The sequence below is a fragment of the Pneumocystis carinii genome, assembly GCF_001477545.1.
Source record: "Pneumocystis carinii B80 chromosome Unknown supercont1.12, whole genome shotgun sequence".
Classification (NCBI taxonomy): Eukaryota; Fungi; Ascomycota; class Pneumocystomycetes; order Pneumocystales; family Pneumocystaceae; genus Pneumocystis; species Pneumocystis carinii.
The window spans coordinates 168,067-180,273 of NW_017264724.1; the positions used below are offsets into that span (position 1 = coordinate 168,067).

The window sequence follows — 12,207 nt, forward strand, 5'->3', positions numbered from 1 at the left end:
TATCCTTTTATACTTTAAAAACCTAACGTTAAATCGTTACTTAAAAACAACATACTTTTGACAATGCTTCATTTCTAGTTTCATGACTTTTAAATTCCTTCCGCTTCATTTTCTAATTCATGATTTAAATGCTGATTTGCATCATTCATTTTATCTTGTGATTGATCTTTATTTATCGAATAATCTAACCCATTTGCCGAAGAATTATCTTTTAACACCGGGAGAACTCTTGATATCTTCCCACATCTTAAACCTTCAAGCATACTTTGCGCTTTTGCAGCAACATCCTTATTTGACATTGTTCCAGATGGTACTGAAGCTGGTGACGTCGTAGAAGTAGATGATTGTGCCAAAGACATTTTTGAAATAGATGAATTATATTCAGCTTCCGCATCCCTCATTTTAATAGCTAGCTCATTTACTGGAGACGATGAAAAAGATGTAGAATCATTTTTTGAAACATTATGATTGTCTGAATAATGAGAGCCAGTAACTTGGAAATTTTTAGTAACTAGTCTTCTTCTTACTTTCCTACTTTCTGTAGGCGCTACTCTAAGTTTTTCAAGTAAATTATCCATAATAGCAGTATCTAATTTAGCATTCTCATCCATCGCAGTATCCAGAATATTACTTTTTGATGCAGCATTTAATGCCCTTCTCCTAAGAAGTTGACGATGGGATTCTTCTTCAAACTCTAAATTTTCTTTTTGCGCTTTCTAAAAATCCATTAATTATATTATTATAAAATCAATTATATCAGTACCCTATAATCACTAGAAAACATTTCAAATTTACGAAAAAACGTTGATTTAGCCTGAGAATCCGAAGGTTCTTCGCCAAAATATCTTAAAACATTTTCAAATGTTGTTTCCATACTATTAAAATGATCTTGTATATATCCAACTTTCTTTTTTGCTTCAGGAAGAAACGGAAGAATAATATTTAATATTCTATCTTCAGGATGAAATACAGAAGCATCACTAAGACTTCCTGTATTACAAGCTCTTTCAATGCAAAAAACATTATCAACCAACATTTTGCATTCAGAATTAATATGATCAATATTAATTTTTGCAGCTGAGCCAACATCTTTAAAATCATCTAAAAATTCTTCTAATTGAGGGAAATTAGTACGAACTACCTTTTCTACTAAATGCAAAAACGTTAAAGAATTTCTATCATCCTTTGTCATAGGAAGCCGTTGGAGTGTTGTCATTTTAAATCCATAAGCCTGTTTTCCAGAATCATTCATATAATTTCCAACATGCAGAATTACATCTAATAATTCTCTAAAATTTTGAGAACCTTTTATAGCTAATGCGGCTGTCTCTATACACTTAATATCTCTAACAAGATCAGTGTAAGAGCGTTCTAAATTAATCTTCATTTTTAATGCCATCATCCTTCTTTGCCAATAATGCCCCAAATCAATAAACAAATATAAATATATTTGATCCCATCGGCTAAGCTCTTCTATATTTTTTTCAGGATTTATCCTTACACCACCAGAAGACCAGTCTGTTCTATAAGGCTCTAAACCTGCTTTTAATTGTTCAATACCTAATAATTTATCATCGCTAAGAAAATCAATAAGATCCATAGTATCCATATCGCAATGAAGAATCTTAATTACGACTTCAGATACTGACAAATTCGAGAATTTATGAAAATTTATACCAAAACGTTGTTGAAGATCGGAAGATAGAAACTCTTTTTTTCTTGATGTTCTAGTATTTATAATCTTTGTTTCTTTCATAGCAAATGCCCTTTCAATCTCATCTAATATACCTTTTTTGGAAAGAACTCCAACTAAAGCATTAGGATCTAATTTCATTTGAGCCCAAAGGGTGTACTCTACACCAGTATCAAGCTTATCCCAATGCATTTGCTTCAATTTCTTCTTCGACCTCATCATCATAACCTGCGTTTTAATTTCCGGATTAATGAACGGAAGTCCAGTTCTACCAACTTCTCCACTATGCAAAGGTATTTCCTGAACAACTTCAGACTTTTCTGAAGAAATTTGAGGTTGTGAAGAAACACCATTAAGAACAGAAGTAGCAGAATCATTAGATGTCTTCACCTGTACATTATTCGTCAAAAACATAGGAGGAGGAGGAGGAGGAGGAGGAGGAGGAGGAGGAGGAGGAAGCGAAGAAATAAGAGATGGTAGTGGTGGCGGAGGAGGAGGAGGAGGAGGTGGTGGTGGCGGTGGTGGTGGTGGTGGAAGAGAAGTTAATGATAAAGAAATATCAGTAGAAGTCTCTGAAGGAATAGTTTGAGTAACCTTTTCATCAGAAAGAAGAGTACCTGAACTTAGAGTTTGAGAACGACTTGATACATTATCATCATTCCATGCAAGATTGTCCAGATCAGTACTTTCAGTCTGAGTTTCAGAAAATATAACATGCCCAATAGCATCATCTGTATCTTCATTACTATTTAAATGTCTTAATTTAGAAGAAAGTTCATCCATAAAAACATAATCAGTACTTTCTTCGACATGTTCTTTTTTATATTGCACTATTTGCTGCACACCACCTAATCTTTTCGTATCATGAACATAATTTGTAGAAATAACTCGTACGCTTGATCTTGAATGATGTTTAATAGTATGCGGAGAAAGCTTATTAGGTTTAGCTCTAGTTGAACCAAAAAATGAAGGCTTTTCATATGTATCTTGAGATTGTAATACTTCATCTTCATCATTTTTTTGAGAACCAATATCTTTCGGACTCAATTGGAGCTTTTCCATACGACTTCGAAGTTCCTATATATTAATAAATATATTTTTTTTTAAAATAAAATAAAAAATACTTTCAAACGTTTACTCGAAGTAATATTTTGCCAAGCTTTTCCTTCCAATTTAAATTCAGTCTTTTTCCTCTCCAATTGTTTTTCCAATTTATCCATTAATGCTTTTCTATCCACGATGCCTTTACTATTTTCCCATATTTCAGGATTTGTATCACGTATTATCATATAAAGTTCCCTTGTTTCTATCTCGCTTTTTTGAAGCTGTAACATATGAACTCTTTGTAATTCTTCTACCTCATTTCTTAAAATAGCATTTTGCCTTCTCTGTGTTTCGAGTGCCTCAGCTTGTTCCATTAACTCTTTCTTTAATTTCCCAACTAAACCATTAGCACCTGCTGCAATTTCAGCAGCCATAGTATCTCTCTCTATAGCAGTTCTTTCTGCGATCATACGTGCCTCTTTAGCTTCTTCTGCTGCTTTTCGAGCCTCCTCATCAGTATGAAGTTTACTAACGATGCCTTGTATAGAAAAATTCAAGGCATGTGTAGGATCCATTCCAATCATACGATGATCCATAACAACATATGTAAGAATAGCATCAATTAGTTGGAATAATTTAAAACGGTTTTCTCCATCATCTCGTATCAATAAAAGATGTTGCAAGGTAGAAAGAAAAAAGTCCTGAGCTCTAGTACCTTCAATTCGTTTCCATATCAAACCCATCAATTCTAATGGGTTGTCTAAATTTTTAATTTCATCTTGAGCATCTTTTTCGAACAAATCTTCATAATCAAGAGCTTCATCATTTTCAAACTTTTCAAGTTGACGATCTATTATATCATAATTGAATTGCCGCATTTTTAAAGCCATTCTTTGATATCCACATGCTTTAAACTGACTACGAATGTGTAATCTTTCTCTAACATCATCTGCACCATTGCATAAAGAATTAATCAAAAAAAGATTCGCAAGAGCATATTCCATGAGAATATTCTCAACACCCATTCCACCACGACGTATTTCATCGCTAGCACCAACAAGACTTCCCATTTTCCCTCTTCCATCTACAGTAAGCTCAAGAACTCTCATCCATGCATCGAAACGACCAAGTTCACCCAAATACGATCGCATATGATCCAAAGAAGCAAGCACAACAGAATGACCATTTGGCTTATCCCAATGACATATAAAAGTTAAAACCTCAGCAGCAAGTTTCCTAGAAGGAAGATGAGGCGAAAGTAACGAACTTGCTACAGAGTTTACACAAGACTGATGCTCAATAGCATCGTCCGCTCCATACTAAAATGATAATTAAAAAAAATACCCGTAAAAAAGAAAACTAACAGTATTATTTAAAAGTGATTTAAGACATTTTAAAATTTCTAATTCTTTAAGTATATCATCATCACGCCTAAAATGTTAACTGAATAAAACAACAAAAACATAATACTTATTAACACGCTGAGTTATATGACTCAAAACATTAGTTAAAGCAATCTGTCCCTGGCATTTAATAAAAGATCTCACCCAACTAATATTATTAATAACATATCATTAGCTAAAACTAAATTATACCTAATAGGCTGAGTTCGCAAAGAAACACTTAAAGTTGATAATTGCTTAATTTTAATCGTATTATTAACAATCCTACGAACAAACCACTGAGGAGAACCCTTATCACCGTCATATCCATGAGAACTAATCCATTTTTTCTATAAAACAAATCAATAAAATACTAAAACTAAAAAAAAAAACCCTATTCTGATATTCTTGAAGAGCATCTTGATAGATCATTTGCCATTTCTTGGAAGCTGGCCAATTCATCATTTTTCCGCGAGAATCGAAAGAAATATTCTTCATATTCTATATATAATGTATACATATGATTAATATATAACCAAGAGAACATACAAGAAGCTCAACAAACATATGCTCAATAATAGAATCATCCTTTGGCTTTTCAAAAGAAAATTCACCATTTGATCCTATTGCATTATAGGAAAAAAGTGCCAAACGCTGAAAATCCTCAGAATACGAACTACGAGAACTTGAAACACTATGTTGATCGTCACTAATATTACGCCTACTCGGCCCACTAGATGACCCAACAGAAGCATTGGACCCTCTACATGAAACGTTCTTATGCGATGTAATAGCTTTCGATCCAGGTGGCATAGATGAATTAGAAAAGCTACCATTTGGTGCCGAACCTATTTCAACAATATTAATAACGTTATTTTAACGACAGAAATAAAAGCACCAGAACTTGAAGAAGCAAAATTGCTACCATCAGTAGCTTCTAATATAGTCTTTGAAGATGGTTGTCCAAAAATTATAGGACGAGTTCCAGAAACCATAGTTTCACCATAAGGAACAGAAGAAAGATTATCACCATTTTTTTTATCCTTATTCAAAATTTCCCTAATACGTTTTCCAAAAAATTGTTGTTGAGAGGACTCTGTAGGTGTTTTTATCTTTCTCGACGTCTTTTCTTGCATATCTCATTCATTTAATTCCCCACATACTTTTGCTATTTCATATCAAGAGAATATCCAATACTCTTTTTATTAAATCCCCTTTTTATGATATTCAATGTTTAACACTAATCTACTCAGTTTGTCAACAATAATTTTAAATCAACATTTTATATCCACAGATTTTCGAAACGTTAGAAAAATAAGTAAACCTACAATTTCAAGATCGAACTAAACAAAACTAAAAATAATTGTCCATATATTTTATTTACTTATTTATATGTAATTTATAAAAGAAATTGACTAAAAGTAATATTATAAAATAAAAATGTTAGCTAAAAAATTATAATAATAAATAATTTTTTTTTTTAAAAATGATTCAATATATAAATAATATTTATTTTCTATTTAAAAAATAAATCATTATATATTTTTTTCATTATACAATTTATTATCACATTTTAAATAAAAAACACAATTTTATAGTATGTTAATATCTATTTTTAAATTAAACTCAAAACATAATTCTATGTTTTTTTAATCAAACATTTATGTCTAAAAGAATATAATATCAACCTATAATAATAATAATAACAGGATTTCCTTAAAGAATGCAATTTATAACCATTTCTAAAAAAAATTGAATTTGATAATAATTCATAACAATCTAAAAATTGAATATTTTATTGAATATTTATAATACTAATATCAGCCCCGAAACAAATAATACCAGAATATAAAAGCCATAAATAATATATAACAGCTCTAAGTTTTAAAACATTTTTTACTTCAAAAACAATTCTATTATTTTTGTCTTTAAAAATTTATAAATACATTGTTATTTATATCAAGAATCAACCTCCTAATTTAATAAAAAAGCTCTTAAAAATAAAAATACCTTATACACATATTTATAAATTTAATTACATTTTCCAAATACTAAATATATTCATATATCGTCATTCAAAATTTAAGCTCGATAAAAACGAAATCTTTTGTATGTTATATATAAATGATAAATTCAGAATTGTATAAAAGTATATCTCAGACAACCAATATTCTATAAAGATTAATATACTAATAGAAACTACGGGAGAAAAAGAGACACCATTTTTTTATTCATTTCTTTTTACAATTTTTCTAACAATTATTGCTGCTATTATACTTATACTTAGTTATAAAAAAGCTATTAAATTAGTTCCAAACAGGAAAAGATAAATACATATATTTAATCTCATTTCTGACTTTAATAGAATGAAAATACCATTGCAACTATTCTCTAATAATAAAATAAGAATAAGATTAAGTGATGAAGAAGCCATTGACTATGCGTTTGTTGATAGCGATAATGAAAACTCAGTTCTTATTAATAAAAAAGAAAAAATGCAGTCATTATAAAATTCTCAAAAGCATTGATCGTAAAAATAGTGAACAAATTCAATAATTTTAAATAAAAGACTAAAATGTAGAAAAAAGAATCCTGTATAAATAATACCGACATATGTTTACTAATAATTATAAAAAACATAATGTATTTTATTTTCCAATACAAAATTTTGAAAAAATAGCACCAAGAACTTCTTCTACATCAACTCTTCCGCAGATTTTACCTAGCTCATCACTTGCATATCTTAAATTATCTGCACCAATAACAATATCCTTAATATTGCCATCTTCAAATATTAATATTATTTATTATTAATTTAAGAACGTACTTAAAAAAATTTGCAAATGGCCTAAACATTTTTCAAGATGCTCTCTATGCCTAGCATTCGCGCCAACCACTTCCTGACTATTTTCAAATAAAATCAATTTTCTTAATTGATTATTAATAAAAAAGATTAAATCACGAATTCCCACATTAGTATTACAAGAAACAGGAAAAATAAAACTAGAAGATATTCCTGTTAAAAATTCAATTTTTTTTAAATCTATATTCTTTTCTGATTCCAATAAATCAATTTTATTTAGAACCAAAATAATTGGTTGATTAGATATATTTTGATGAGTTAATAAATATCGAAGCGAAGATACATTAGCTTCAATATCAGTAATATCTAAAACACAGATACGCATAAAAGATTCTTCAATATTTTCATAAGCCCTTTTTATTCCTTCTTTCTCAACAAAACCAATACTATTTCCTTTCCTTAAACCAGCAGTGTCACTAAATATTACAGGAAATCCTCCTATATCAAGAATAACATCAATAATATCACGAGTTGTTCCAGGTTCTGAAGACACAATACTTACTGATCTCTTGGCAATTATATTCAGGAGAGATGATTTCCCAACATTTGGTAATCCAAAAATAGATACTTTTATACCATGCCTTAATAATTCACCACGAACAGATTCTTTCAAATGATCCTGAACTCTAATTACAAAATTTTCGACTTTTTTATATACTAAACAGTTAGATAAATAACCTATTATATCTTATTAAAAACTTTGAAAATATATATTATCATTAATATTGTCATCTTCGCCAAAATCTATAATAGCTTCTAAATGAGATCTATAATCAATCAACTCATCTCTCCATCCATTGTAAAGAGATTTCAAAAATCCCTTCAACATTTAATCTGATAAATTAATCATCAAAAATCATACTTCAACTTGTCGAACAGCCAATTTTCTTTGTTCCTCTGTTTCCGCATTAATTATATCATATAATCCTTCTGCCTGTGTAAGATCCAACTTCCCATTCTCATAAGACCTTCTAGAAAAATCACCAGCCTCTGCATATTGAACATTACAATCACTAGAAGAAATAGCATCCAAAACAGCACGAATGACAGCGGGTCCTCCATGAACATGCAATTCAGCCATATCCTCCCCTGTAAAAGAGAAAGGTCCTTTAAATAAAACAACACATGCTTTATCTAGAAGCTCATTTGTCTTTGGATGTCTAATTTCTCGAAGACTCAGATATCTCAATTTTGGAAGTTTTTTAGAGGGGCAAAGTGCTTGAATAACCTATAAAAACATTTTAAACATCATAAATAAACTTCAAATATAAATTACACGGAATGATTCAGGACCAGATATTCTTATCAAAGCAACAGCTGATTTACCCAATGGTGTTGATAAGGCGTAAATTGTCTTAAATACATTTGAAGAATGATAAAACGGAATATCCTTTAAAAGAGGTAAAAAAAACATACAATCTTTAAAATAGTTACACTCTTTATACTAGTTTAAAAATTATTTTGAAGTTTTTAAAATAAATACGATAATCATTAATAAAATGTTATAAAATTATCTGAAAAAATGGATGATATTATTTGGCAGGTGATTAACCAGAATTTTTGCTCTTATAAAGTCAAGTTATTACATTTTTTCTTATAAAAATAAGTAACTAATCCATAAGTAGAGCAAACACACAAAATTTTTGTAAAAATGAAGTAAATTTATCTTTTCAAGTTTTTAACTAACATTTAAAAGTATAATGTTACTGGAATATGTAATCGTCAATCATGTCCTCTTGCAAATTCTCAATACGCTACTATTAAAGAGAAAAAAGGAATTCTTTATTTGTACATGAAAACAATAGAGAGATCACATATGCCATCAAAAATGTGGGAAAAAGTGAAATTATCAAAAAACTATATAAAAGCTTTAAAACAAGTATAAAAACTAAATGTTTATGTTGAATATTATCTTATTTAATACTTTAGATTGATGAAAAACTTTTGTACTGGCCAAATTTTCTTATATATAAAAATAAAGCACGTTTAACAAGACTTACACAATATCTTATCAAATCCAAAAGACTTTTACTTAAAAAGCGCCCAGAGCTTGTTGCAATAAAACCAAAAGAAATTAGACGAGAAACAGCTAGAGAAAGAAAAGCATTGCAAATAGCAAAACTAGAAAATTCCATAGAAAAAAAATTAATAGAACGACTTAAAAGTGGAATATATGGGGAAAATCCATTAAACGTTAGCGAGGATATATGGAAAAAGATTTTAGGTTCACAGAAAAGCCAACAAGAAAACGAAAGCGAATTAGAATATGAAAATATAGAAGAGCAAACGGAATTTTTTAGTGATAATGAAGAAAGTGATTTAGAAGAATCATATAGAAAATATAAATTTGAGGACGACGATTACGACCTTACTGATAACTCTGACATGTCAGATAGTGATATGAGTGAAGAGAGCTATGATAGCATAAAAGAAAGCGACACTGAAAAAAATGAAATAAAAGAAATCTTTCAAAAGAGAAAACATAAAAGTCAACAATTGAGAAAAAACAAAAAAGGTAATTTAAATTTAGTGAAATATTAAATAATTAAACCAATATTAGCTAAAGCATACATCGAAATAGAATATGAACAAGAAAATCAATTAACAGATAAAAAAGTATAAATAATAAATCATGCCTATAATTATGAAGTCAGGAAAAAAATATAGAAAATATATCATGAAACTATATAACTTCAATCATTTCCTTATATTTATTAAAAATGCATTTAAATCCATACATATATATATACAACCAAACATAATACAATAAATATCAGCAAAGCATTGCTTAAAATTATTATTTATGTTAAAACAAATATTATGTCAAACCTATTTTCATTCTTATTCAAAATTTTTGTCATCATATGTATATTAATACGAATAAAATCATTTAAATAATAAAACTTAAATAATGAGTCCTTATTAAAACATTACAATTACTAATATTATTAATTTCAATTATGATTCATATTTCGTCTCGATAGTTTTTCACGCAAGCGTTCACTAGCTGATGGAATTTGATATCGGCATTCATCTGTATTAAAAGAAGCAGATTTTATCGGTAATTCATTATTCTTTGGGGTTGAATCATAAATATCTCGAAAGGAAATAGACACAACCCGTGTATTTTGTAAATTATCATGATTTGAAATATTGGCAGGAACGCTTTCAGAACTTTTTATACTTCGTCTTTCAAATTCCTCAGGAACCTTTAACCATTCAGGAAGACACCCATTTTTCCTAATATAATATTCTCTTAATACTCTTGATACTTTTGATTGATTTTCATTTTCTATATTATGATCTTCATCTTCATTTACAATAGCCACATATTTATCTGCCATAGCCTTAGAAATAGCACCTGTTGCACTTATTATACGGTCCCACATTCGTGATCCATGATTTTCTTCTACTCATATTAATCAAAAACATTATAAAATGTTAAAAAAAATATACCTTTAGACACTTGAAAATTCTCAAGCCAAGTCATATTACTTATTTCCAATTATTAATATTAACTTCTACTCTAAACCTTATTATTAATACAAGTTATAAGACAAAAGCACTTTAAGTTAGAAAAATATAATCTCTAAAAGATTTAAAGATCACTCATATTTCCGTATAGATTTGACGTCTAACAAAATATATAACCAGACATATGAAAAATAAAAAAATAAAAACATATGATAAAATGACAAAAATATTATATTAAAAAGAGTTTTTAATAAAACGCTTTACTAAAATCATTTATGTATAATATTAATTAATTAAAATATCAAAAAAAGTATATACAACTGAACATACTTAATCTACTTATCATAATTTAGAAGTTTTTTAATAAAAACATATTTTATATTTGAAAATATTATTTTTTTTATTTATATTTAAAAAAAAAGCATCAAAAATTATAAAAATAAATTATCTAACAAAATAAAGTAAAAAATCAAGTTATTATTTATAATACATAGAGCAAAAGAGCAGGAATTTATCTTTTTACTGAAAAGGGAAAAGCATATTTTAGTTTAATTAATAAAAGTTATTTTATATTATGTCATCACAAGTGTGAGTTTTAAAAATCCATATATATATATATATATAAATAGATAATCAAATAGTTTTCTAAATAAGACACTACCTGTATCATTTTCGGATGCATGGAATATTGTTGATGAAAATTATTCACATTTTTCTTTACTAGAACGCTTGTGGACAACATGGTATACATATATGCAAAATAATACACTTGCTACAGGTAAGCGATAGTTATTTCGATAAAATAGCAAAATATCAATTATTATTAGGTATTATGTCATTTGCAATTCATGAAATTGTATATTTTGGACGTTGTCTCCCATGGATCATTATTGATTTTATTCCTTATTTCCGACGATGGAAACTGCAAGATGTAAATACAGTGCTTAATTAGAACATAAAATCTTATACTTTCTAGCAAAAAATACCAACAGCTAAAGAACAATGGAGCTGTACACGATTAGTTCTTCTTTCTCACTTCACAGTTGAACTTCCGCAAATTTGGCTTTTTCATCCACTTACTCAATATTTTGGAATGTCTATTTCTGCACCATTCCCTAGTTTTTTGAAAATGTTTTGTCACATTCTTCTTTTTTTTGTCATGGAAGATACTTTTCATTATTGGGCTCATAGAGCATTACATTGGGGACCCTTATATAAACATATACATAAACTCCATCACAAATATTCAGCACCCTTTGGTCTTGCTGCTGAATATGCTCATCCTGCAGAGGTATTGATTCTTGGACTTGGAACTATTGGAAGTCCTATTCTTTGGTGTTTTCTTACAGGAGACCTTCATCTTTTTACGGTATATGTTTGGATTACATTACGACTCTTCCAAGCCATAGATGCACATTCAGGCTATGACTTTCCATGGAGTTTAAATAAATTTATTCCATTTTGGAGTGGTGCAGAACATCATGATGCACATCATGAGGTATTACAAATTTAACCTATATTTCATATATTGAAGATATATTTGTATAGATCTTTGTGAACTGTTATTCTACAAGTTTTCGGTGGTGGGATCATTTTATGGGAACAGATAAACGTTATAAAGCACTTCGAAAACGTCAAGCATTAAAAAAGGAAAAACTTATAAACAAGAAACATGAGGAATAATATTTTGATTGCAATTTGTTTATAAGATTATTATTTTTCTATATGATTCCCTTACTAATTATAATTAA

General features: G+C 28.7%; 6 protein-coding genes across 6 annotated transcripts; 3 read left to right on the forward strand and 3 right to left on the reverse strand.

Annotated features, from left to right (window-relative positions):
• Window positions 1-45: 45 nt before the first annotated feature.
• T552_02692 (hypothetical protein) lies at window positions 46-5,299 on the reverse strand. Its single transcript, XM_018371223.1, has 9 exons — window positions 5,018-5,299; window positions 4,669-4,967; window positions 4,513-4,620; window positions 4,333-4,469; window positions 4,208-4,288; window positions 4,102-4,168; window positions 2,818-4,056; window positions 764-2,770; window positions 46-716 (listed from the first exon to the last, which is right to left on the reverse strand). The coding sequence occupies exons 1-9, from the start codon at window positions 5,253-5,255 to the stop codon at window positions 90-92; spliced, it is 4,803 nt and encodes a 1,600-aa protein (XP_018225020.1). The 5' UTR covers window positions 5,256-5,299; the 3' UTR covers window positions 46-89.
• Window positions 5,300-6,485: 1,186 nt separating this feature from the next.
• Window positions 6,486-6,675, forward strand: T552_02693 (hypothetical protein; the record flags this gene model as incomplete). The annotated part of the gene is given in 2 exon segments (XM_018371224.1): window positions 6,486-6,590; window positions 6,610-6,675. The coding sequence occupies 2 exon segments, from the start codon at window positions 6,486-6,488 to the stop codon at window positions 6,673-6,675; spliced, it is 171 nt and encodes a 56-aa protein (XP_018225021.1).
• Window positions 6,676-6,767: 92 nt separating this feature from the next.
• T552_02694 (tRNA modification GTPase TrmE) lies at window positions 6,768-8,396 on the reverse strand (the record flags this gene model as incomplete). Its single annotated transcript, XM_018371225.1, has 5 exons — window positions 6,768-6,904; window positions 6,947-7,639; window positions 7,682-7,802; window positions 7,845-8,210; window positions 8,259-8,396. 5 exons carry the CDS (start codon window positions 8,394-8,396, stop codon window positions 6,768-6,770), a joined length of 1,455 nt encoding a protein of 484 aa, XP_018225022.1.
• Window positions 8,397-8,459: 63 nt separating this feature from the next.
• Window positions 8,460-9,604, forward strand: T552_02695 (hypothetical protein; the record flags this gene model as incomplete). The annotated part of the gene is made up of 5 exons (XM_018371226.1): window positions 8,460-8,560; window positions 8,608-8,638; window positions 8,679-8,861; window positions 8,912-9,497; window positions 9,543-9,604. The coding sequence occupies exons 1-5, from the start codon at window positions 8,505-8,507 to the stop codon at window positions 9,602-9,604; spliced, it is 918 nt and encodes a 305-aa protein (XP_018225023.1). The 5' UTR covers window positions 8,460-8,504.
• A 289-nt stretch (window positions 9,605-9,893) lies between these two features.
• On the reverse strand, window positions 9,894-10,518 carry T552_02696 (hypothetical protein). The gene is made up of 2 exons (XM_018371227.1): window positions 10,439-10,518; window positions 9,894-10,391 (listed from the first exon to the last, which is right to left on the reverse strand). Exons 1-2 carry the CDS (start codon window positions 10,470-10,472, stop codon window positions 9,937-9,939), a joined length of 489 nt encoding a protein of 162 aa, XP_018225024.1. The 5' UTR covers window positions 10,473-10,518; the 3' UTR covers window positions 9,894-9,936.
• A 467-nt stretch (window positions 10,519-10,985) lies between these two features.
• Window positions 10,986-12,184, forward strand: T552_02697 (hypothetical protein). Its single transcript, XM_018371228.1, has 5 exons — window positions 10,986-11,044; window positions 11,098-11,234; window positions 11,284-11,387; window positions 11,433-11,954; window positions 12,005-12,184. The coding sequence occupies exons 1-5, from the start codon at window positions 11,031-11,033 to the stop codon at window positions 12,137-12,139; spliced, it is 912 nt and encodes a 303-aa protein (XP_018225025.1). The 5' UTR covers window positions 10,986-11,030; the 3' UTR covers window positions 12,140-12,184.
• Window positions 12,185-12,207: the final 23 nt, after the last annotated feature.

Bases quoted from the DNA above. Each gene is read 5' to 3' on its own strand.
- T552_02692 (XM_018371223.1), bottom strand. From the start codon at position 5,255: ATGCAAGAAAAGACGTCGAGAAAGATAAAAACACCTACAGAGTCCTCT. The intron at 4,057-4,101 runs GTTAGTTTTCTT...TTATCATTTTAG, and splicing joins AATCACTTTTAAATAATACT to TATGGAGCGGACGATGCTAT. The intron at 717-763 runs GTACTGATATAA...ATGGATTTTTAG, and splicing joins TGTTTTCTAGTGATTATAGG to AAAGCGCAAAAAGAAAATTT.
- T552_02696 (XM_018371227.1), bottom strand. From the start codon at position 10,472: ATGACTTGGCTTGAGAATTTTCAAGTGTCTAAAG. The intron at 10,392-10,438 runs GTATATTTTTTT...TAATATGAGTAG, and splicing joins GAATTTTCAAGTGTCTAAAG to AAGAAAATCATGGATCACGA.
- T552_02697 (XM_018371228.1), top strand. The intron at 11,235-11,283 runs GTAAGCGATAGT...AATTATTATTAG, and splicing joins AAATAATACACTTGCTACAG to GTATTATGTCATTTGCAATT. The intron at 11,388-11,432 runs GTAAATACAGTG...TATACTTTCTAG, and splicing joins GACGATGGAAACTGCAAGAT to CAAAAAATACCAACAGCTAA.